General features: G+C 35.5%; 1 protein-coding gene across 1 annotated transcript in view; it reads left to right on the top strand.

The window, feature by feature from the left end:
• The window catches only part of VWA8 (von Willebrand factor A domain containing 8), a 399,466-nt gene that overhangs the window by 203,559 nt on the left and 172,902 nt on the right, over nt 1–23,005 (top strand). Inside the window, exons 22-26 of the mRNA XM_027873608.1 lie at nt 10,184–10,259; nt 13,243–13,378; nt 16,194–16,313; nt 17,148–17,353; nt 19,892–20,043. Coding sequence (XP_027729409.1) covers nt 10,184–10,259; nt 13,243–13,378; nt 16,194–16,313; nt 17,148–17,353; nt 19,892–20,043 — 690 coding nt within the window. The remainder of the gene's footprint in view (nt 1–10,183; nt 10,260–13,242; nt 13,379–16,193; nt 16,314–17,147; nt 17,354–19,891; nt 20,044–23,005) is intronic.

Here is a 23,005-nt window from a genome sequence, read left to right on the forward strand (position 1 = left end):
GAGAGAAAGAGAGTGCTCCGGCCTTCAAGAAACCCAACATCCCTTGGAGGAGTAGGGTAAAGAAATCTCATACATAAAAGAATGCATAAATTGTCAGCGTTGGTACTCCCTCCAAATACAAATGAAAACTCTTAAGTCTTAGTAGACAGTTTCCTGAGTTGCTGTGGCCTGAGAATTTAGCACTTGGTTGGTGGTCAACCTTTCGGTAATGAGCTGAGTAACAATAACACGATTAATACAGTTTTCCCATTACCCAAGGCTTTGATACTTTGGCCTCCAGAATAGTCAAATATCCGTTTTCATCCCCCCACTTTTTGTACCAGACCCAGTTCAGTCATCCCAGTGAACACCAAATCTTCTAGAGAACATAGGGAACAGAGAGAGGTATTGTAGAAAATAGTTATTCTAGAGGATTTCTTTAGACAAAGATACCTAAGTATTCTGTATAGACAAAGATGATAGTGTGGTACTATGAAAAGAGCACTATCTCTGGGGTCAAAGAACCTGGATTCAAATCCTTCCTATGAAGCTTTCTACCTCTGTGCCCTTAGGCGAGTCAGTTAACTCTATGAACTCAATTTCTCAATTTTCTCATCAGTAACATGAGGGGATTAAATGGCCTCTGAGGAACACTTCTGGGCTCAGTGATCCAGATCTATGATCTTGGGCATGCTTTAGATAAGGAATGTAATAGGATAAGACTAATTAGGTAGCCCTAAGCTACCCAGAAGAGAACTCTTGATTCCTTTCTTGTAATTCGTCTTCTACCTGCCATCAACTCTGCCTGAGTCTTTGCTATCCTCCTGCCTTTCAGAAATTCATCAGGAGCATCTGAAGCCCAAACTGACCCCACCTAGGCCTGCTGTCCTTTTCCCAAACTTCTGAGCCTTTCTCAAAGCCCCAGTAAAAACTCATAGTTCTTAGAAGGCTACTGATCTCACCAAGGGTGTAAATATGATTAGTATAATTTATGCATGTATATGTAAAAATATGATTAGTCACACCAATGTATTATAGGGCATAATCCATTCTCAGGAAATGAAGAAATTTTAATACAAATGAATCTTTTATTATTGTAATGTGTGAGAGATAATTTTGAGTTGAAGATCATTTCAGCATTCCCTACTCAGTCCGGTCCAGCACTCATTTCTACTCTACCCAAACTCCCTACTTACTAGTCTGCACCTGTAAGCAGAAATAAATCAAATATAGTTTCATTAAAGTTACAAACTGTTGCATAACCTCAGTAAAATATTGTTTTTACTGCATCATCATTTAGGAAGAGCATGTGGGCTGGCACAAAGAACTGGGAATATTGGAAACCATGGGAATGCCAGTATGAATATGTTCAATGGGATATAGGAACTTGATAACTTAAAAGTTATGTGTACATACAGATGAAATTTCAAAGGATAAATATAAAATTACATCTTAGTTTTAAAAAACCACTCTGAGAGTACTAGTTGGGGAAAACAAAGCTAGATTCTTTCTTTAGGAAAAAATCAGGCATTTTTGATTGACTTAAAGATGAATGCCTGTGTGATATGGTGTCCAAGAAATCTTATGCTACATTGTAAAAAGCATGCTTCCTAGGACTAGATGTATTTTACTTTAGATTGTAAGATCCTTGGGGCAGAGAGTGTTTTTGCCTCTTTTTGTATCCCTTACACTTAGCGAAGTGCCTAGCCTCTAGTAGATGCTTAATAAATGTTTTTTGATTGATTGAGTAACTAGACTGGTGCTAGAATGACTATCTTTGCTCTGATTAAACCACATATGGAGTATTGTGTTCCGTTCTGTGCTCTGCCTTTCAGGAATGACATTGATAAACTGGAGAGCTTCCAGGAGAGAATGACTAAGGTGATAAAGGATTTTGAAATCATGCCATGTGAAGACCAGTTGAAGGAATGGAGAATATTTAGCCTGTTAAAGAAAAGTATTAGTTGAAACATGATGGCTGTCTTCAAGTATTTGAAGTATTCTCAGGAAGAGGAGAGATGAAAATTTGTTTTGCTTCTCCTTAGAGGACAGAACTTAGTGTAATGGATAGAAGTTGTAGAAGCAAATATAAGATTAATATAAGGAAAAAATCCTAGTTGACCATAAGTGGAATAATTTGCCTTAGGGATAGTGGGTTTCTCCTTCTAAGTATACGTAAGAAAAAAAAGACTAGTTGACAGCTTGGGAGTATGATGTTCAGAAGATTATTGTTCAAGTTGCAGTAGATGGCCTCTGAGGTAAGAGTCTCTGATTCTGTGATTGATAATTATTAGAGATTAAAGATGGATGAAAGTTGAAAGGAATCTTAGAACTCTTATCCTCTAATCTATCCCCACATTTTTGCATAAATGAGGTAATTAAAGTTGTTAAAAGTAACTTGTCTCAGTTGACAGTGAGTGGCAGAGTCAGGACTAGCACCCAGTCTCCTTATTCCCATCCCATTATTCTTCCTAAGGTCTGAGAGAAGGCATCTCTTCATGTACCATTCCAGTGCCCATGGCCTTTGGCCGCCTAGGCCCCTTGTCCTAATAGCTACTACTTTTACATTCTGGTTAATCTGTTGGAGTCCACTCAGTCTTTCTCTCTCTGTAAGTCTTGTGCATCCTGCTTGGGCCATAGCTATATTTTGATGAACAGACATTCCATATGATTCATTCAGTTGAAAAATTGTAGAAGATAGTGTTGAAAAGAGAGATTCTTTTCTTCCACATTTTTATTTCGGATTTGAATTATAATTTGGAAACATTTTGGACTGAAATTATAAAATATAATTTTCTCTTTAACTTTTAATTATGGTTCATAAGAGAGTTAGTATCATGTTATTTTTGGTATTATCTAACCAATACATTGAGGAGATAAAAATTAAGTTTACAAAATTGCTGGTAAATCTGAAAATGAAAGAAAGAACATGAAGAGAGAGCTTTGATCTGTGAGTATAGAAGCATGTATAATTATCATTGAAACTTAGATTTAATTAAATTTGTTCATTATATCTTTTCAAGTAATTTGAATTAGTGAATCTAAAAGATCACTTTGAGTAGATCCAAGTTAGTGTGGGAAAAAGTTTGGCATTTACCTTATTCTGCCTTAAGAAAAATGGAGAAAAAAATCAATTGAGTAGCAGTTCAGTGAAGTGTGAAAAAATTAATTCACATAGATATCCTATTTGGTTCATCTAAAAATGTGTGGACTCATGGGTTGTAATAAATCATTTGATTATATGTCAGATTTCTTACAAAATGCCAACTATATAAGTAGTTCTGAGAACTAATTCCTTTTATTGTCAATATAATACATTCAAGCTTATTTTAATATATGGTTTCTTGTAACCAAATGCATTTACTAGAACACCACACTAAATTAGCCAAAGAATAAAAATTTCTGTTGGTCATAGTGTCATAAACTGTTGGAGATAGATAGGATGTTAGAAATTGTCTAGTCCCACTCCCCTTATTTTACAAATAAATAAACAGATCTAAAGCAGTAAAGTGATTTTGCTCAACATTATTCCAAAGGGATTAAGAAATGGAACTGAGGTTTTAATCCAGAACCTTAAATTCCAAACCCAGTGTTCTTTCCACTACACCAGTGAATTAGCCATGAATTTTTAAGAATCCTTCCAGTTGGTTTTGCTTTTGTGAGAGGAAATGTCTCAATCTAGGAAGAGGCCATTCCTAACTTCTTTTCATGATGATGGTAATGTTTTAATTCTCTCATAGCCTTTACAGGGAGAGGGAGTGATAAAAATAAAAGTCAGTGAAAGGGTGGATATAGTTGTTGACTATATTTCCCTCTCACTGAGGATGCTGGAAAGATTATGAGAGAACAGAGCATTAAAGGGACAATTAACCATTCTTTTTTCCTAGGAACTAGTCAGTCATCAAGCATTTATTAAGTGCTACCTATGTGTCAGGCTCTATGCTAAGTTCTGGGGATACAAAAGTCAAACAGCCCCTGCCATCTAGCAAGGAGAAACAGTATGTTTATAGATAAAAACACTACAAGATAATTGGAGGAGGGGTGAGGATCAGGAAAAACTTTATATAAAAGAAATCACTTGAGCTCAATCTCAAAGGAAGTAAAAGATAATAAGAGTTGGAAGAAAGAGACAGTCGTAGAAAGGCATAAAGATGGGAGATGGTGTGCTGTGGGTGAGAAGGAGTAAGAAGTCCAGTTAAATTGGACTGTAATGTGTTTGAGAGGAATAATGTGTAATAAAAATAGAAAGGTCGAATGGAGTCAGGTATTGAAGAGCTTTAAATACCAACCAGAATTTATATTTAATTCCATAGGAATTAGGGAGGCATTGATGATTGTTGAGGAGAGGAGTGACTTGGTCAGATCTGCACTTTAGGAAAATCACTTTGGCAGTACTTTGGAGGAAAGATTAGAAAGGGGAGAAACTTGAGGTGGGGAAATCAGTCCAGGCCAGAGGTGATAAGGTCCTGAAGGTTGGCGGCCATGTGAGTGACAAGAAGGAGATAAGCAATGTGCATTTGGAGGTGGAAGTGGAGCCAGGATGACAGAGAAAAGGCAGAGACTCACCTGAGCACTCCCTCGCATCTCTCCAAATACCTTTAGATAAAGCCTCAAAATAAATTCGAGAGCAACAGACCCCACGAAAGGGCAAAGTAAAACAATTTTCCAGTCCAAGAAAACTTTGAAGGTCAGCAGGAAAGGTCTCTTGCACTAGAGTGAGAGAGGAGTGTAGCCCAGGGCAGGCTGTGCCAGCCCAGACCTGGCCCCCGTAAACCAGGAGCAGGCTTTGGGGTCAACTGAATCAGGGACAGCAGTGGTAGATTCTGCATCTCTCAGCCCATAGATGGTAACTGAGGTTTTACATGGTGGACAGCTGGTCAGAAAGATATTACAGGGGTCCCTTTGCTAGGACTGGAGACAAGACTGTGTTGCATTACCCATACTTGGATCTGGGTCGCAATCCTGGGTCTCAGTCCCAGAGCAGGGAGGAGCACTAGCACACCAGAGTTTGTGGCCACAAGGGAGCTAAGACTTTGGTCACAGTTCCAGGGTAGAAAAGAGTGCTTGTGGTCACTCACAGACAAGTGCACAGTACAGTAGAGTGGTAAATATACCTCTCCCTAGATCATGCCACCTTGGAGGAACTGAAAACTTACAGAATTATTGCTGAAAACAGCTGCACACAAAACATGAAGCTTGGAATGGTGCCCCTTCCACACCAGAAGCAGAGCCCCACTTTAGCGTAGAGTTAAAAGTCAGGAAATAGCCTGGAAAATGAGCAAATGGTAGAAAAGATCCTTCATGCAGAAAATTACTATATTGACAAAGAAAATCAAAACACAAACTCAGAAGAAGACAACAAAGTCAAAACTCCTACATCTAGAGCCTTAAAGAAAAATATGAATTGGCCCCAGGCCATGGAAGAGCTCAAAAAGGATTTTAAATATCAAGTACAAGAGGTAGAGGAAAAATTGGGAAGAGAAATGAGAATGATGCAAGAAAGTCATGAAAAAAGAGTCAACAGTTTGATAAAGGAAACACAAAAAAAATACTGAAGAAAATAACACCTTAAAAACCAGAATAGATCAAATGGTTAAAGAGTCACAAAAATCCAATGAAAAGAATTCCTTGAACAGCAGAATTGGAAATTCCAAGTGGAAAAAGATATACAAAGATTCACAGAAGAGAACCCTTTCTTAAAAAGCAGAATTGGCTAACTGGAAAAGAAGGTACAAAAGCTCACTGAAGAAAATATTTCCTTAAAAAATTAGAATTAGGCAAGTGGCAGCTGATGACTTTATGAGACATCGAGAAACAATAAAACAACCAAAAGACTGAAAAAATAAAAGAAAATGTGAAATATCTCATTGGAATAACAACTGACCTGGAAAATAGATGCAGGAAAGACAATTTAAGAATTATTGGACTATCTGAAAATCATGATTTAAAAAAGAGCCTAGATGTCATCTTTCAAGAAATTATCAAGGAAAAGATGTCCCAGGACCAAAGAGGAAAAATAAAAATTGAAAGAATCCAGTGGTTACTTCCTGAAAGAGATCGCAAAATGAAAACTCCCAGAAATATTATAGTCAAATTCCAGACCTCCCAGATCAAGGAGAAAATATTGCAAGCAGCTAGAAAGAAACAATTCAAGTATCATGGAGCCACAGTCAGGATAACACAAGATTTAGCAACTTCTACATTAAAGGATTATGTGGCTTGGAATATGATAATCTGGAAGGTAAAGGAGCTAGGATTACAACCAAGAATCACCTACCCAGCAAAACTGAGTATAATCCTTCAAGGGAAAAAAATAGCTATTCAATGAAATAGAGGACTTTCAAGCCTTCCTGATGAAAAGACCAGAGCTGAATAGAAAATTAGACTTTCAAATAGCAAGACTTAAGAGAAGCAAAAATAAATGAATGAATGAATGAAAATTTTAAAAAGGTAAACATGAAAGAGAAATCATAAGAAATTCAATTTTACATTCCTATATAAGGTGTTACTTGTAACTCCTAAGAACTTTGTCATTATTAATGCAGTTAGAAGGAGTATGAGATGTGAAAGTGGAGGGAGAAGATTGGGGGGGGTGGGCAACACTTACTGTCTTTGGAATTGGCTCATAGAGGGAATAATATACACACTCAAGTATAGAAATCGGTCTTACTCTACAAGAAAGTAGGAGGGGAAGGGGATAAGAGAAAGAGTGGACCAATGGAAGGGAGAGTGGGTTAAGAGAGACAGTGGTCAGAAGCAAAAAAAAAGTCTTTTGAGGAGGGAGAGGTAAAAAGAGAGAGAGAAGGATAAACAGGGGTAAAATAGGATAGATGGAGATACATAGTAATCATAAATGTAAATGTGAATGGGATAAACTCAGCCATAAAACCTATGGAATGGATTAAAACCCAGAATCCAAAAATATGTTGTTTACAAGAAACACATTTGAAACAGAGACAAAGAGTAAGGGTAAAGGACTGGACCAGAATCTACTAGGCGTCAATTAAGATTTAAAAAAAAAAAAACAGTTGTAGCAATTGTGATCTTAGTAAAAGCAAAAATAGAGATAAACAAGGAAACTACAGTTTGCTAAAAGGTACCATAGACAATGAAGTAATAACAATACTAAACATAGGCATCCGATGGCATAGCATCCACATTCTTAAAGGAAAATTTAAATGAATTACAGGAGGAAATAGACAGTAAAACTATAGTAGTGAGGGACCTCAACTTTCCCCTCTCAAAACTAGATAAATCTAACCATAAAATGAATGAGAAAGAAGTTAAGGAGAAAAATGGAATTTTAGAGAAGTTAGATATGATAGAACTCTGTAGAAAATTATATTCAATAATGAATTGTGGAAACATTTAAAATTAATTGCAAACTATATAATCCTAAAGAATGAGTAGGTTAAAAAAAATCATAGAAATCATTGGTAATTTCATTAAAGAGAATGAAAAGGAGACAACATAACAAAATTTGTGGGATGCATCCAAAGCAGTACTTAGGGGAAATGTTATATCTCTAAATGCTTACATCAGTAAAATAGAGAAAGAGCATATCAGTGAATTGGGCATGCAACTAAAAGAAGTAGAAAAAGAACAAAGTATACAATTCCTCAATTAACTACTATGTTGGAAATCCAGAAATTGAAGGAAAAATTAATAAATTTGAAAGAAACCCATTGCACTAACAAATAAAACCATTGGTTACTTTGATTTTAAAAAAGAAAACCAAATTACCAATATCAAAAATGAAAAGGGTGAATTCACCACCAATGAAGATTAAAGTAATTATTATAGATGAATATTTACAAAAATATTAATTGTCCCAATTAATAGAAAAGGAATTTTTTGTTGTTGTTCAGTTGTTTCAGTTGTGTTCAATTCTTTATGACCCTGTTTGGAGTTTTCTTGGCAATAATATTGTAGTAGTTTGCCATTTCATTCTCCATCTCATTTTACAAATGAGGAAACTGAGGCAGACAGGATTAAATGACTTGCCCAGGGTCACACAGCTAGTGTCTGAGGTCAGATTTGAAGTCAGGCCCAGCACTCTATCCACTGCACCACCTATCTGCCCTGAATATAATACTTAACCCTATCTTAGAAACAGAAATTGAACAAGTCATAAATGAGCTCCCTAAGAAAAATCCCTCAGAATCAGATAGATTCACAAGTAAATTCTACCAAATATTTAAATAATAATTCCAATACTATATAAACTATTTGGAAAAGTAGGCAAAGAAGGAGTCCTACCTTCCCTTTACGACACAGATATGGTGCTAATACCTAAACTAAGAAGAGCAAAAACGGAAAGAAAACTATAGACCAATTTTCCTAATGAATATTGATGCAGAATTTTATATAAAATACTACTAGCAAGGGGATTACAACAATATATCACAAAATTCATACATTATGACCAAATGGAATTTATACCAGGAATGCAGGGTTGGTTCAGTACTAGGAAAACAGTCAGCATAATTGAACATAGCAATAACAAAAACAATAAAAATCATACAATTATCTCAATAGATACAGAAAAGGCTTTTGACAGAATACACCACTCATTCCTATTAAAAAAAAAAAAAACAAACACCAGAAAGCCCAGAAATAAATGGAGCTTTCCTTAAAATGTTAAGCAATATCTATCTAAAACCATCAGCGAAAATTATCTATAAAGGAGATAAGCTAGAAGCCTTCCCAGCCAGATCAGAGGTGAAGCAAAAATGTCCATTCTCACCACTGTTATTCAGTATTGTGCTAGAAATGTTAGCTATAGCAATAACAAAAGAAAAATAAATTGAAGAAATTAGAATAGGCTATGAAGAAGCAAAACTATCCTTCCTTGCAGACAATATGATGGTATACTTAGAGAATTAACTAAAAAAGTAGTTAAAATAATGAACAACTTCAGCAAAGTTGCAGGATATAAAATAAACCTACATCAATCATCAGTATTCTTATATATTACCAACAAAGTCCAGCAGGTAGAGATAGAAAGAGAAATTTTATTTAAAATAACTGGAAACAATATAAAATACTTGGGAGTCTACCTGTCAAGATACACTCAGGAACTGTATGAATATAATTACAGAACATTTTTCACACAAGTAAAGTTAGATCTAAACAGTTGGAGAAATGTCAGTTGCTTGTGGGTAGGCTGAGTCAATATAACAAAAATGACAATTCTGCCTGAATGTATTTATTCAATGCCCTATCAATCAACTACCAAAAATTATTTTATAGATCTAGAAAAAATAATAAAATTCATCTGGAAGAACAAATGTCAAGAATATCAAGAGAATCAATGAAAATTATGTGATATAGCAGTACCATATCTCAAACTGTATTACACAGCAGTAATCATCAAAATAATATGGTACTGGCTAAGAAAGAGAGTGGTGAATCAGTGGAATAGATTAGGTTTACATACACAGTAGTAAATAACCATAATAATCTAGAATTTGATAAACTGAAAATCTGAGCTTTTGAGACAAGAACTCACTGTTTGATAAAAATTGCTGAGAAAACTGGAAAGCAGTTTGGCAGAAAACTAGGTGCAGATCAACATCTCACACCATATACCAAGTTAAGATCCAAATGGGTACATAGTTTAGACACAAAGGGTGTCAAAGCAAATTAGAGACATGTAGAAAATTTTACCTATGGATATTTATGGATACCTGTGGATCTGTGGATAAGGGAAGAATTTAGGACCAAACAAGAGCTAGAGAGCATTACAGGACATAAAATGGATAATTTTGATTACATTAAATTAAAAATGTTTTGCACAAGCAAAACCAGTGCAGTCAAGATTAGAAGAAAAGCAGAACTGGTATGAGGGGGGAGACCTTTATAGTAAGTTTCTCTGATAAAGGTTTCATTTTTCAAATATATAGAGAACTGAGCCAAATTTATAAAAATAACAGCCATACCCTATATGATAAATGGTCAAAGGATATGAACAGGAAGTTTTCAAATGAAGAAATCAAAGATATTTATAGTCATGCAAAAATAAAAGGAAGCTTCTTTCAGTTGATAATTTTTATTTATCTTGCTTTATTATCAAGAAACAAGCTTTGCTATTGCCCAAGATTACCAGGAAGAAACAAGTGTTAATTTTTTTTCTGTTTTATTTGATAGCAAAAAAGCATTTTATTTCAAATGTCCTTATAAAATGTATTTGGTTTAATTTTAGGGATACAACTGTACAGACACTTACTCTTCAGCCTTCTGTAAAAGATGGTCATATTGTGTATGAAGACTCTCCACTGGTCAGTATTTCAATCACAAGTGAATATTTTTAAAACTTGTTTTCAGAATGATAATTGCCATTTAGTCTTTGGGAAGAGTACAGCCTTTATTTTAAAACTGGAAATGCCTTATTATTATGTCAATTTTGAGAGCAGATATGTAAATGCTAAACTTAGAGAAATAATTTGTGTTTGTTCTGTTTTTCCTCTCTCCTGTGTGAGATTTTTTTGACCTTAAAGAGAACTGGTGAAGGCTAAGTGGTGATTTTTTTCCTCCAGTGATATAATAAAAATAAAAAGAGGTAACATGGTGTCATGGATAGTATCATACAGAAGTGTCAAACTCTAACCAGCCAGCACGTGGAGATATCAGATTCCCAACTGGTCCAGGGCCAGATTAAAATGTCATTGAGAAATGTTTAACAAATACAACACAACACAGATAATGTTAATTTATGATTTCCTAAGTCATTATTGGCCCGCCAGGGCTGTGTTCCCCCCTCCCCATCACTTTGTATTTGAGTTTGGCACCTGTGGTGTCCTGTATGAAAAGTTGGCATCATATTCAGGCACATACTGACTATATCACTCTGGGAAAGTCACCTAACCACTCAGAGCCTAGGGAACTCTGCAAGGCTACAAGATACAGAGATGGACTGGACCTGCATTGATAGAGGGAGTTTTCTCTCCCAGGAGTTCCTTATGCCAATGAAATCAGGGGTCCAGGCCCTATCTTGTCACTATTTCTAATGTAATAGTGGTAATGATGATAATTACTGACAATTATGAAGAACTTATCATTCATTATATTATTTGATTTTCAAAAGAAATCTGGGAGGTAAGGAATGCAAGTTGTTTTATCTCCATTTTATAAATGAGAAAACTGAGATTGAGAAATATATGAAGTGAATTGCCAAAGATCGTGCAACTAGAAAAATGAGAAGTCTGATGCTGGAACTCAGGTCTTCTGAGCTCTAAATCCATTACTCCTTCCACCAGACCACAGCTTTCTTACTGTAAGGTTTAGTCCTTACAACCCTTTTTGGACCTGAGATATTAAAGCTTAAGCCATGCTACTAGTGGGGGGAAGAAATAGACCTAATGTGAGGAATTCCAGGGAGCCTGACACAGTCTAATAATGATCATTTATATATGAAATCATTTGTGCCTTAACAATCTTAAAAGATAGGTACTACTAGTGATATTTGCTCTGTTTATAGATGAAGAAACTAGATCATAGAGAGGCAGCTGGTGGCACAATGGATAAAATGCTGAGCCTAGAATCAGGAAGACCTGAATTCAAATCCAGCCCCAGACATTAGCTCTGTGACCCTGGACAAGTCATGTACCCTCTGTTTGCCTCAATTTCCTCAACTGTAAAATGAGATGATAATAGCACTATATGCCAGAGCAATTGTGAAGATCAAACAAGATAATATTTGTGAAATCTCTTAGCACAAGGCCTGCCATGCAGCAGGTGCTATAAAAATGCATATTCCCTTCCCTTCTTCCTTGTATGTAAACATATAGCTAATTAGTATCTGAAGTAGAATTTTAACCCAGATCTTCCTGACTCCAAGTCCAGCAATCTATCTATTAAGCCACATTGCCTTTAGAAGTTTGGCTCTATATTTACCCAGTTCTTGAAGATTTTTGGGAAGCCAAGAGTGGCCTACGAGTTGTCTGTGAAGGTATAAAGCTTCTTAGAATTCTCTGTAAAACAAAGTCAGCTAACTGATAAGATTGGGATCTCTTGGAATCAGATTAAACTTCCCTCACATCGTCTAGCTGATTCCACCAGTCCAGAATAGAAAAATAAAGTCTAGAATGTGAAGTTGTGGAGTACATCATAAAAATTCAGGAGAAAGAAAAGCGTTTTCTCATATCTCTCTCTTCCCTGTTTTTAAATCATTCATTTCTTTTAGTTTAATCGTGTAGGTATACTTTAATCGAAATATTTCGAACATTAAAATGATAAATTGGTTCTGATAAGATCATATATTGATACTTGCTTTCCCCCCAGAATTACTACTCTGCAAGTACACAGTAAGATGATTTCATGTAAAGTTGATTCAGCCTCCAAATCAAGCAATGATGTACTTTTCTTATCAATTCCTTGTCAAATGATCTAGGTAAAATCAACTGTTTTTAGAATCTGATTAGTAGAGGAAATTAAGTAAAATGGGGAGAATTCTGTTGTCAGCCAATTCATGCTGCTCCTGCTTCATTTTACTATTTAGTGAAGCACCTAAAGAATGCTGAGCATCTTCAGGCTTTTGTTCTAGGAATGAAGTCAGGTTTTATAGACTCTTAGCCTGATTGTGGATGCTGAATTTCTCTTGCTTCCCCTGCCCTAACCCTAGAAACAATCAAATTTTTTTTATATTACCTCAGTTTTCCAAAGTCTTCTTTCCCCATCCCCTCCCAAAGAGCCATTTCTTATTTTAAAAAAGAAAGAAGATTTTGGTGGGGGTAGGAGGGAAGTTTAGCCAAACTCACCAACACATCAAAAAAGTCTGACATATTCAATGTTCCTTACCCATACTTCCATTGCAGTTGAAACTTGGAAATAATTGTAATTTCACTACTTTAATGTAAATGAAAATCTGAAAAATGTCTGGATACCGATCTAGACACTTTCATTCTTTATTAAAGTTCATGTAATTTACTTTTTCTGACATTTATTGGGTTTGGGTTGGTAGTAATAAGCTGTCCTGGGGATTTTGAAACTTTGCTAGGGATCCTTAGTATTAGAAGGGAAAAAAAAAATAGGATTTCCTTGGATCTTAAAAGAGAAAAACTGATTGCTATTATGGTTGTAGCTTCACAGACTTTTAGTAGAGACTCATAACTTTTATTTTCATCTTTGCAGCATAATTACTGTATGACAGTGGACAAATTACAGACACAAAATAAGTTATTATGAGTTTGGAACAACCATCTGAACAGCTGCAGTGGTGTTTGGTTTGATCCTTTGGTTTGTGATAATTTTTCTGTCCTCCAGGTGAAAGCAGTCAAGATGGGATATATTTTGGTTGTAGATGAGGCAGACAAAGCCCCAACAAATGTTACCTGTATTTTAAAAACTCTTGTAGAAAATGGAGAAATGATTCTAGCAGATGGGCGAAGAATTGTCGCAAGTAAGTATTAGAAAAAGACTTTTCTTTATCTTTGATAAAGGTAAATGGATGGGCTCATTTTTCAAAGAGCTGCCAGGGTTTCTTTTTTGTTTGTGACTTGGGGACTTTAAATTATCATTTCACAACTGGGAAGTTATATACAAGTGGCGTAGTAAAAAGCAAGAAAGTTGTGTTACAAGAGATTGCTTGCTGGGTTTGGGAGAGATATATTTGGAGATAAAGATGAATTTTTAAAAGGATATCAAAGTCAAAAATTTTAAAGAAATATTAAAAAATATAAATAACATTTAAAAAAGAAAGAAAGCTAAGCAAACAAAATCTTAGTATCAGTGTGCTTAAGAAGTGTTTGATACCTGTATTTCTCAGGCAGAAGGAGAGTTAGAGAACAGTGATTCATAGCATGGTAAATAGTACATCTGGATTAACAGTTCTCCCAAGGCTCCCATGCCAAGTTTGCATCTGTAAGTAGGGATCATCTTTACAAATTTACCCCCATATTAAAAAGAGGGGAACCCCCATCAGTTTTAGTTTAAGCATTGTATTTCAAAGCAGGAGACCTTTTCTCCTGCCTTTTCTACTTATTAGCTCAGTGACCATGGGCAAATTGTTTAATGTGCCTCAGTTTCTGCATTTGTAAAATTAGTAAGATTTGTTTTCCCTTCCTTAGGGAAAGTGCTTTGTAAGCCTCAACGACCTAAAGAATGTTGCTTATTTCAAATATCTGTGTGGATTATTTCCTTCATATATTTCCTGTAGCAGATTTTTAATTTTAGGTGTCCACCAATATCCTTCTATTAGTATCTTGTTGAAAATTAAAACATTTTAACATTAGCTTGAGCATAGCATAGGCAAAAAAAATGACTCTTTTGTGCTATGTGGGAATTGCCTTGGAATTATCTATTCTTTTGGCGTGGCCATGCTGCTATGTCCTTCCCTGTTATGTATCGTTGATTTTAATGACTGTTAGAATTTTTATAGAAAAATATCTTGCACAGAATTTTTTCATTCCCGAATTTGGCAATATTCATTGCTCTTTAACAGTTTTATTAGCCCTGTTTAATCCCTGGGAAAATTCAGGCTTGCCCAGAACAGCATTGATAAATTTCATGGCTGCTATATGATAGGTTATTCTAATTTTGCTTCCTGAAAAGGCTCATTGAGTGTTCACATCTGATTTTTTTTTGAAAGGAAGTAATCAAAAACAGTGCATACAGCAAATATGAGACAATTTATAAGTAATGTATTAATCTTTAGTGGTTGAAAAGGACATCTAAATAAAGCAGAGTTGCTTTTCAGCCTGAGGAAGGTGATGTGTGCCAGCATTTCTGAGCACAAGAAAATAGCAATCTTTAAGATTAATCTTTGTTAGCATTTCAATGTCAAAATGCTTTCAGTGGTAAATAAGTTTTTGATTTAGGGTTTTCATTGGCTTCCCTCAATGTTGCCTCTAAAAATGCTTTCTGGGCCACAACAACTAGCGTAAAAGAAATGCCAAAAGAAAATGGCAATAACAGATTTGCTTGGCCTTCTGATTTTATGTTCTGTATCTAGAGCAGATGTTCTCAAAATTTTGGAAGTTGTGGAATTTTCTGAAAATTCTCTGAAATTCCATGCTTTTGAACCTGTTTCTAATGCATTATTGGGTAAGGTCTAGAGATGATAGAGGAGTCACACATTTAAATATCAACACTGATCAAGATTTCCTTGAAATCTCAAGAGATTCCTTGTGCCCCACTGCACTAGAGTACTTGAGAACACTGAGGCAAAACCCATGATCCAGAGGCATGTTTTTTAAGTCTTGGTGACCATCATTCCCACTCACCCTTAGAAAAAGTCTGGAACTTGACTCTGCTATATCACTCCAAAAATGAAGTATGATCCATTTTAATTGCATGCTAGTCTCACAACCCCAACCAATCAAGACACTTATTTCAAGAAGTACAGCTACTGCTATATTCCCTGGTCACTGCAGGGTTTAGGCAGGAGTCTAACATCTACCTCCTAGACCAGGGCTGGAGAACCTGCACCCTCGAGGCCACATGTGGCCTTCTAGGTCCTTGGGTGTGACCTTTTGACTGAGTCCGACTTTTACAGAGCAGATCCTTTTATTAAGGGGGATTTGTTTTGTGAAGTTTGGATTCAGTCAAAGGGCTGCACTTAAGGACCTAGAGGGCCACACAAGGCCTCAAGGCCACAGGTTCCCCACCCGTGCCCTAGATTGACCATAGTCTATAAAGCTGTTTTTACTGTATCTAATTTTGTTTCTAGTTGAATATCTAGTCATGTTCCAGAATGGAAACTTAAATATGGTATGTCCAAATTTTTGTAACAAACTGTATGAAAACAGGATTCCATTGATTTTATATAACTGACACTAAAGATTAAATTACAGTTCACTGCTCTAGGATTTGAGTCAAATCACAAAATTTACCTTTTTAGTAATATTGTACTTTAAGCCAGGAATTGATTTTATAAACCACATTTTGCAGTGTTATGGATTAGATGCCTTTCTCAAAATCATTTTCATTATCTTTAAATAAAAAGCAGGCTACAATATTAGTTTAGTGTATACAATGCAAAGTCATTCACTTCATGTCATTTTGGAAATTATTGCTCAAGGTGTAGGTTTTATAGTCTGTCATTTTCTGAAACCAGTTTATAACTAGCACATCTTTTGGAGTGTTTGGCAATTAAACAATATGCCAGTTACTTCATGTTATCTTTTAAAAGGACACAACTCTTTGTTCCAAGGAAGATTATTAGTCATCAATAAATAATGCATTTAGAGAGATTTAAAAATACTTTCTCCTCCCAGGTGCTGCTAATGTGAATGGAAGAGAAAATGTTGTAGTGATTCACCCTGATTTTAGAATGATTGTCCTGGCCAACAGACCTGGATTTCCTTTCCTGGGCAACGATTTTTTTGGCACATTAGGTAAATTGCTTTGCCTTTCTGGGGAATAGAAACTAAGTAATATAGGTGATAATGGCCTGACATGGAATAATATGCAGTAAGATGAATGACTTTTTGCTTGATCTTCTCAGCTAAATTTGTTTGAGTGCCACTATTATGTTAAAAGGTGCCATATTATGCCAATTTATAAGTCTCATGGGGATATATTGTAAAGCCAATAGTTCTCTCTAACTGATTTAGCTTTGCTCCCAAGGTACTAAGGACTCCTGAGTTTACTCGAGTACAGAATACTAATTCCTGGTTGAGGCCCAGAGCTCTTCAGCTTATAAGTACTGAGAACCTGTTACATTTGTCTTGTGTTATGTGAGATATTGTTCAGGTTTCTGATGATAACGCTTCTTTAACCTGGGCCCAATCTTTGACTTTGTGCAGTGGAAGATAGAGAAAAAGGACAAGATACTTACCTTTAAAATGAGTTCTGTAATAGCAGTTATAAAGTATAGCAGTCATAAAGTGCCAAAATGTATAAAATAAAAAACAGGTGATAGAGTAAGTCCAGATAGAGAAGGATAATGTTGTGACCCTAGGTGATTAGATAAGACCTCATGGAGTCTCTTTAAAGTTTGTGTTGTTGATGCTCTAAAGCCTAACCAAAAGGAACTCTGGCTATAAATAGATAGATTGATAGATTGATTGATCGATAGATCAATAGAGAGATACTGTTTTTCCATTTTACATATATGAATCAAACAAAAGGGAACAATTATGTTTATTTCCCATTTAGTTTGGGTCATTTATTGGGTCATTATCATCAAATGGACTAGTTACATATCATGTGTTTGCCTTCCTCCCCAGGTGACATTTTTAGCTGCCATGCAGTTGATAATCCTAAACCACAATCTGAACTTGAGATGCTCAGACAATATGGACCAAATGTTCCAGAGCCAATCCTTCAGAAGCTTGTTGCTGCATTTGGAGAACTGAGGCACCTAGCAGATCAGGGAATTATTAACTATCCATATTCCACCAGAGAAGTTGTCAGCATAGTCAAACACTTACAGGTACAGCATAAATCTTTGCAGACATTTGAAAATTTTCAGTCCTATTTCATATTGCAAAATTTACATCAGTTTTCATTCTGATTCTTTTAAGTGCTTGTTTAAAGATGTATATCAAGACAGGGAGCATGTGTGGCCTAGAATCAAGTACTATGGAGCACTAATGTATGCCATTTATTTCAGTTTCAGAAAACTTTTGAGAAGGCCTCATATCAAAGAACATTAATTTTTTTTAAACATTTCCTTGGGATTCTGGGAAATTTTCTTATGGCTAGAGAGCAGACTTAGAGATAAGAAAAAGAAGGAAGGGACAAGCAAGTACATCTCTGAATTAGGAACAATAAATACGCAACAATCAACAAAAATTTACTAACCACCTCCTTCATGCAGAACTCAGGTAGAGCCAGGACACTGCTGGCAGTTGGGGGCGTACAGAGTTGGCGTAAGCCATTGTCCCTCACTTTGTGGAGTTTGCAGTCTGGTAATGAGGGAGACACAAAAATGTCACAAAATAACATAGTAAATGTGTTAGGTAGTTGCTAAACAAAATGTTGCTTTTGTATTCTAAAGGGAAAGACAGTTACTATCTGAGAGATCCTAGATTTCATGGAGGAGGTGACATTTGGGTTGGATGTTAAATGATAGGAATTCCAAAGAAATAAAGGACATTACAGGCCTAAGTAACAACATGTTTAAAGGCAGCATAACAAGTGAGCTCAGAGTCTGTTGTGGAGGGAGGTCAGGGAGCTAAGGCGAGGAAAGATTACAGGGGGCCTGGAATGCCAGGCACAAGGCTTTGAACTCCCCTTACAAGTCAGTCGTCAGCTATGGCAGGCTTTTGAACAGACAAGTAACATGACTACATGGGGCCTAGCAATGATATGAAAGGGAGAGGTTGGAGACAGTTGCAGAAAAATCTCACAATCTTATGTAAGCAGACACCTGGGTGATAGACATTTCTTGTCATGAGAAGATGTGCGGCTGAACAAAGTGAAATTTAACCAGTTCAGTCATCCTCCATCTCTGCTGCTTTTCACTGCTAAACTTTGTGAAGAGCTCTCTGTGCTCATCATGGTTTGCATCTCCTCATCCTACTCCACAATCCTTCCCCACTTCCCTGCCAGGGTGAGACTGCATTAAATCACTTCCAGTACTGGCTTCTGACCTCCATACCCTCTGATTCTTTCTTTCCAAAAACGTCAGTTACCTACCTCATCATTGCAAAGCTCAGCAGTGTTTTTTAACATTGTAGACTACCCCCTTTTTTGATAGTCTTTCCTCCTTTGGCTTCCATGAAATGACTTTCTTTTCTCTCCTACCGATCAAACCACTCACCCTCAGTCTCTTTCTGTGGTTCATCACTCTCCCTGCCCCCTAAGGATGGGGTGCCCTTAGATCTCTGTCATCAACCCTCTTCTTTTTTTCTGTATCTTGTCTGCTCCTCCTATATCTTCAATTATCACCTTTCTGTCAGTGATTTGGAATCTATAGACATAATTCCAAGCTCTCCTCTGAGCTCCAGTCTTTCATCCTGAGTGATTTGCTGGACATCCCACCTGCACCTTAAAAATCATGTCCCAAAGTGAATTTTTCCTTTGGTTGTATAGTTATTTTAAACTATACAGCAGAGTGTTTCATTTACCATTGTACTTTCAATTTCCCATTTTAAAACATTGTGATTAAGATATAAAAATGAAGACCCTTGGATTTTTATATTCCTGGCTGGAAGAATATAATAAAGCAAGTTATTTACTTATTCTTTATTTTTTATTAAAATATTTTAAAACCACTTGGTGTTTTAAAGTCAGCTAAAAAAATGCTTGCCTTCATTTATACAATAGATAAACAGCCAAAAAGGTATCATTTTGCATCACTTCCAGAGATTATCCTCTTTCTTCTCATTTCATAGGCTTTCCTTTTTTCTAACTCATCTGGATTTCTGCCTCAGCTTTCCCCATTCCTTTCCTTTTGTTTCTTCCACCCTTCTGTGTTATTCTTTTTTTTTCTTTTTTCTTTATTCTCTTTTTTCTGTTCTATATGATAGTAATTTAATCTTGTATAGTACTTTTCATGAACTACATGAGACCTGGGTTGGTGTCTTGTGTAATCTTTTTGTATCATACGGTGTCTAGTGCAGAATAAGGTTTCTGATATGGAACACTTCCGCTTAAATATTCTACTCGTTTACACCACCTTTCCTGAAACTTTAAAGCTGGAAAGTTTCAGGAAGCATTGATTTCCAGATCATTGAGCATTTGGGTAAGAGAAATAATTTATTTTGTGTGCTAAAGCTGCTAACTTCAAAATTAGAAACAAGTCTTTTTTGAGAAAGTAGTCACCTAAGTGAATAGCAAATGTGATAAAATAGTACCTATCTAAATCACATGATTTTTTTTTATTTCTAAACTTTTGCTTAATTCAATTGAGTTTTTCTCTTGCCCATTAATTTTAAATGTACTGTTAGTTGCTATCATTTTTGAGTTTTATTGCATGCTACAGTTTAACTAGATGTCTAAGAAAAGTTTTTTTTTCTTAATACAGAAATTTCCTGCTGAAGGACTTGCCAGTGTAGTAAGAAATGTGTTTGACTTTGATTCCTACAACAGTGATATGAGGGAGATTTTGATGAACACGTTACACAAATACGGAATTCCTGTTGGAGCAAAACCTACCAGTGTGCAGCTGGCAAAGGAGTAAGATGAATACGTTGTTTTTTTTTTTTAAAAACTCTTATTGTCATAAAAATTCTGATTTCAACTGCTGCTGATTCATTTAAAATACACTTTTATAATCCCTGCTAAATTCAGTTGGGGTTGAATTGACTTTTCCCTGCCAGATATGCAAATATATTTTACTACTCAATATAATTAAATAATTCCTTTCTATGCACCTGTAAATTATTCTTTTTGAGTGTTACATAAGTAGTTGTAAGATAATCCAATAAAGGGAAATATTTGTTTCTTTATTAGTCTGTGGTTTGTTTGTTTTTTTGTTTAATACCTGTTAACTCTCAACATTTCATTTAAAAGTTAATAACATAATTCTACATAAGAATACATAAGAAATTTTACATAAGAAACTTACACAAGGAATAACAAGGTGATTTTATTTCATATGTATACCCGTATGTACACATGTGTATGTATATATGTACACTCACACATATATCACCTAATTAATTATGACATATAGCATTTGAATTTTCAAGTCTTTGACAAGTTTGTTCCACCCATAGAAGATGATGGTAATGAGGCCAGTCCAATTTAATCTTAATGTAGGTCAGTTAATACAATCTGTACCCCTAACATTAACTGTCTGATTTGCAAATGTGTGCTCTTGACTGGAAGGTAACTGTTAAATAAAGTTGTTCTTTCTAAATGAATCAGCACAAACCCATCATGATTCCTTGAAAAACAGTTTTCTAAGTAACCAGATAATATAAATGTAAATAAATTTAACAGGTCTAGTGTGGCAGCTATAAGTTATAAATTTTATGAAATGATATTATTCAGTATTTCAAGACAATTTAAACTATAGTTTATTTAGCTAAAATGTTATGTGCAGAAAATGCATATTCATCATTTTGTTAGGAAATGACATTTTGTCAATAATTCGAAATTATTTCAGTAGTTTTTATATGTCTAGATTACATATGCAACTATTTTTCCTATTTATTTAATGAATGGAGATGTTTTAAAATAATACAGTCAAATAGCCAATAAGAGCAAACCATTAAAACAAATCAGAATTGCTTACAGAGAAACAAATATTTCCCTTTTTTGTGATAAAAGCACAGGATGTAATTATGCAGAGATCATATTTGCATTGGTTTTTATTATTAATGAGCAAGAAATTATTTTTTCTGGAAAAATGTTGTGGTTAATGCATTTGTTAATGCATAGATGCCTCCTGCAGTAGTTCTGCTCTGCTTGTTGCCTAGTAACCATATGGACATGTTGAAGCAAGGTTAGTAACCTGATTATTATGGCATTTCTTGCTTCTGTTGGTAACTGCCCTCTGCCTTAGAATGAAAGTGTGTCTTTTATATTTTAGTTTCTAATAGTGAAAGTATTCTCTATCTGCTTATTAAAAATAATTTCTTAATTATCAAGTATGTATGTGAGGCTTCATGTTAATGTTCTGTTTATTTAAATTAGACATTCAAAGTAAGAGTACGTAATTTATTTTTTCTTCATACTGGGCACACATTTGAGGTAAAAGATGAAATTCTTGTATTCAGTAAGTAATCATAATAGGTGGTGCAGTGGCTAGAGTGCCAGGTTTGGCATTAGGAAAATTCCTCTTCCTGAGTTCAAATCCAGACTCAGAAACTGACTAGCTGTGTGACCCTGGGCAAGTCACTTAACCTTGTTTACCTTAGTTTCCTCATCAGTAAAATGAGCTGGAGAAGAAAATGGCAAACTATTCTAGTATCTTTGCCAAGAAAAACGCCAAAGGGATCAGGAAGAGTCTTGACAGGACAGAAAAATGATGAAATAACAAGAAAATCATAATTAAGACTCCTAGAAATTTCAGTGCTCAGAAAAGAAAACAATTTTCTATATTTCCATCCTTTAAAGGATAATTAATTTCATTAATTTAGGTATTTCCTGCACCGTATAAGTCATCACTCAGCACTTTAATCTTGTGTGATTCTTGTCTATGTCCTTCAGTAGAACTTCTATATAATTTGCACTCCAGGTGCAGGAAGACTCCTCAAGGCTTTTTGGTAGTTCATCGTTCCTAGGGCACATTCAAGCTTTCAGTCTATGTTCCCTCTTCTTATATGACCAGCCCACCTCCTTATCTATTCCTATATGAACCTGATGATGTCTTCTACTATCAAGGTTTTATGCTGTGGTCCACTTACACTTACTCTGTGGGTGATTTTATCATCCATTAATAACCCTCAGCAATAATAATAATGATAATGATGATGATGATGTTGATGATAAGCACTTTAAGATTTGCAGAGTCCTTACCAATGTTATCTCATTTTATCCTCACAACACACTCACACACACATTTTTCCCTTCATTTTTTATTATGCTTATTTGTTGAAATTTTAAATTCTAAGACATTTCTCCTTCACCTAATGAATGTGTTAATAAAGAATTAGATGGACCATCTTGAGGGGCAGCATGGTGTAGTTAGGGAGCTGTCCTCAAAGCCAGGAAGACCTGGGTTCAAGGCCTGCCTCTGATACACGCTTGACTGTTTGATACTGAGCAAGTTACTCACCCCCTTGGTACATGGCTATAAACTCCAGAGAAGATGCTGACCTGTATTTGTATAAGTAGTTTCCTCACTGGGAGCTCCATAAACCAATGAAATCATAGCTCTTATATAAGTCTCTATTCTTGCTACCTTGAATTAGGCTGGTAACTGTGTGAGTAAAGACGCGTATGGATGTGAGAGACAATGTGGAAGTGAAAAGCTTTCGGTGCAAGCCATGTGTGACTTATTGGTCATCTGAGCAGCTGGCCTCTTCACATTTAGAGAGGCCCAGTTCATAAAACTGCTCTTTAAAGAAGTACAAGACACAATGAAATCACAAAATGTGACACTTGCCAACTCAGTGACCATCAGCGAATCATTTCTCTTCTCTGAAGCCTTTACTTTCATTTTCTATAATGCAGTGATAATACTTACTGT

Source organism: Vombatus ursinus, unplaced genomic scaffold, assembly GCF_900497805.2.
Source record: "Vombatus ursinus unplaced genomic scaffold, bare-nosed wombat genome assembly UNPS02014802.1, whole genome shotgun sequence".
Taxonomy (NCBI): domain Eukaryota; kingdom Metazoa; phylum Chordata; class Mammalia; order Diprotodontia; family Vombatidae; genus Vombatus; species Vombatus ursinus.